Source organism: Austrofundulus limnaeus, unplaced genomic scaffold (genome assembly GCF_001266775.1).
Source record: "Austrofundulus limnaeus strain Quisiro unplaced genomic scaffold, Austrofundulus_limnaeus-1.0 Scaffold343, whole genome shotgun sequence".
Classification (NCBI taxonomy): Eukaryota; Metazoa; Chordata; class Actinopteri; order Cyprinodontiformes; family Rivulidae; genus Austrofundulus; species Austrofundulus limnaeus.
In genome coordinates this window covers 92775-93871 of record NW_013952745.1, presented here as the reverse complement: position 1 = coordinate 93871, position 1097 = coordinate 92775, and the positions used below count along the sequence as shown (strand labels likewise).

Sequence of the window (1097 nt, the reverse complement as noted above, 5' to 3'; positions counted from 1 at the left end):
GTCTGTTTGAACACCTGTCTGTTTGAACACCTGTCTATTTGAACACCTGTCTGTCTGATCACCTGTCTGTTTGATCACCTGTCTGTCTGATCACCTGTCTGTCTGAACACCTGTCTGTTTAATCACCTGTCTGTTTGAACACCTGTCTGTTTGAACACCTGTCTATTTGAACACCTGTCTGTTTGAACACCTGTCTGTTTGAACACCTGTCTGTCTGAACACCTGTCTGTTTAATCACCTGTCTGTCTGATCACCTGTCTGTTTGATCACCTGTCTGTCTGAACACCTGTCTGTCTGAACACCTGTCTGTTTGAACACCTGTCTGTTTGAACACCTGCCTGTCTGATCACCTGTCTGTTTGATCACCTGTCCGTCTGATCACCTGTCTGTCTGATCACCTGTCTGTCTGATCACCTGTCTGTCTGATCACCTGTCTCTCCATCTTTTTGCTGTTTCCAGTTCTGGCGAAGCTGATCTGGGACCTGCAGTCCTTCCTGTTGGTTCTGGACTCAGAGAACCTGAGTTACATCGCTCAGGCTCAGAAGAAGTCCATCTCAGACCTTCTGTCTAAGCTCCAGACTCCTGATAATCCAGGTACCAGAACCTCAGCAGAAACAACTGGACCTTGCTGCAGGATTTTATTAGTTTTGATTCAAAACAACTTTATAAAAAAAAAACACTGTTATTTTGTGTTACATGTGTTGTTTTCAGTGGAAGATGCTGAGTACATGGTGATGAGTTGTCCATCATCGTCACCTAGCACCGAGCTGCCTGACACACCTGGGACAGGTGAGGGGTTAACGGAACACAGACACCTGTGGTGGACAGGAAATGATCAGGACAACTAATTCTTTGTTTGTTTGTTCAGAACTTGTCTGGTCTCCTGAGCTTCTCGCAAACCCAGACTCCTCTGTCAGGCTGAAGGATGTGGTGAGTCACCTGGTTTCCTCAGGTTTACCTGTTCAGGTAGATTCTTAACCTATGGGCCGCGGCCCAATTGTGGGCCTCAAAAGAACAACAGTTTTTAACTTTGGGCCGCAGAGGGCCGTGGGACCACATTGATTTTGAATGAGGTGTAATACACTTTCTCACCACTA

General features: G+C 46.3%; 1 protein-coding gene across 2 annotated transcripts in view; it reads left to right on the top strand.

The window, feature by feature from the left end:
- The window catches only part of si:dkey-220o5.5 (actin filament-associated protein 1-like 2), a 22082-nt gene that overhangs the window by 10092 nt on the left and 10893 nt on the right, over positions 1-1097 (top strand). For both annotated transcript variants that reach the window (XM_014022775.1, XM_014022776.1), the window contains exons 2-4: positions 460-594; positions 712-789; positions 869-930. In XM_014022775.1, coding sequence (XP_013878229.1) covers positions 460-594; positions 712-789; positions 869-930 — 275 coding nt within the window. The remainder of the gene's footprint in view (positions 1-459; positions 595-711; positions 790-868; positions 931-1097) is intronic.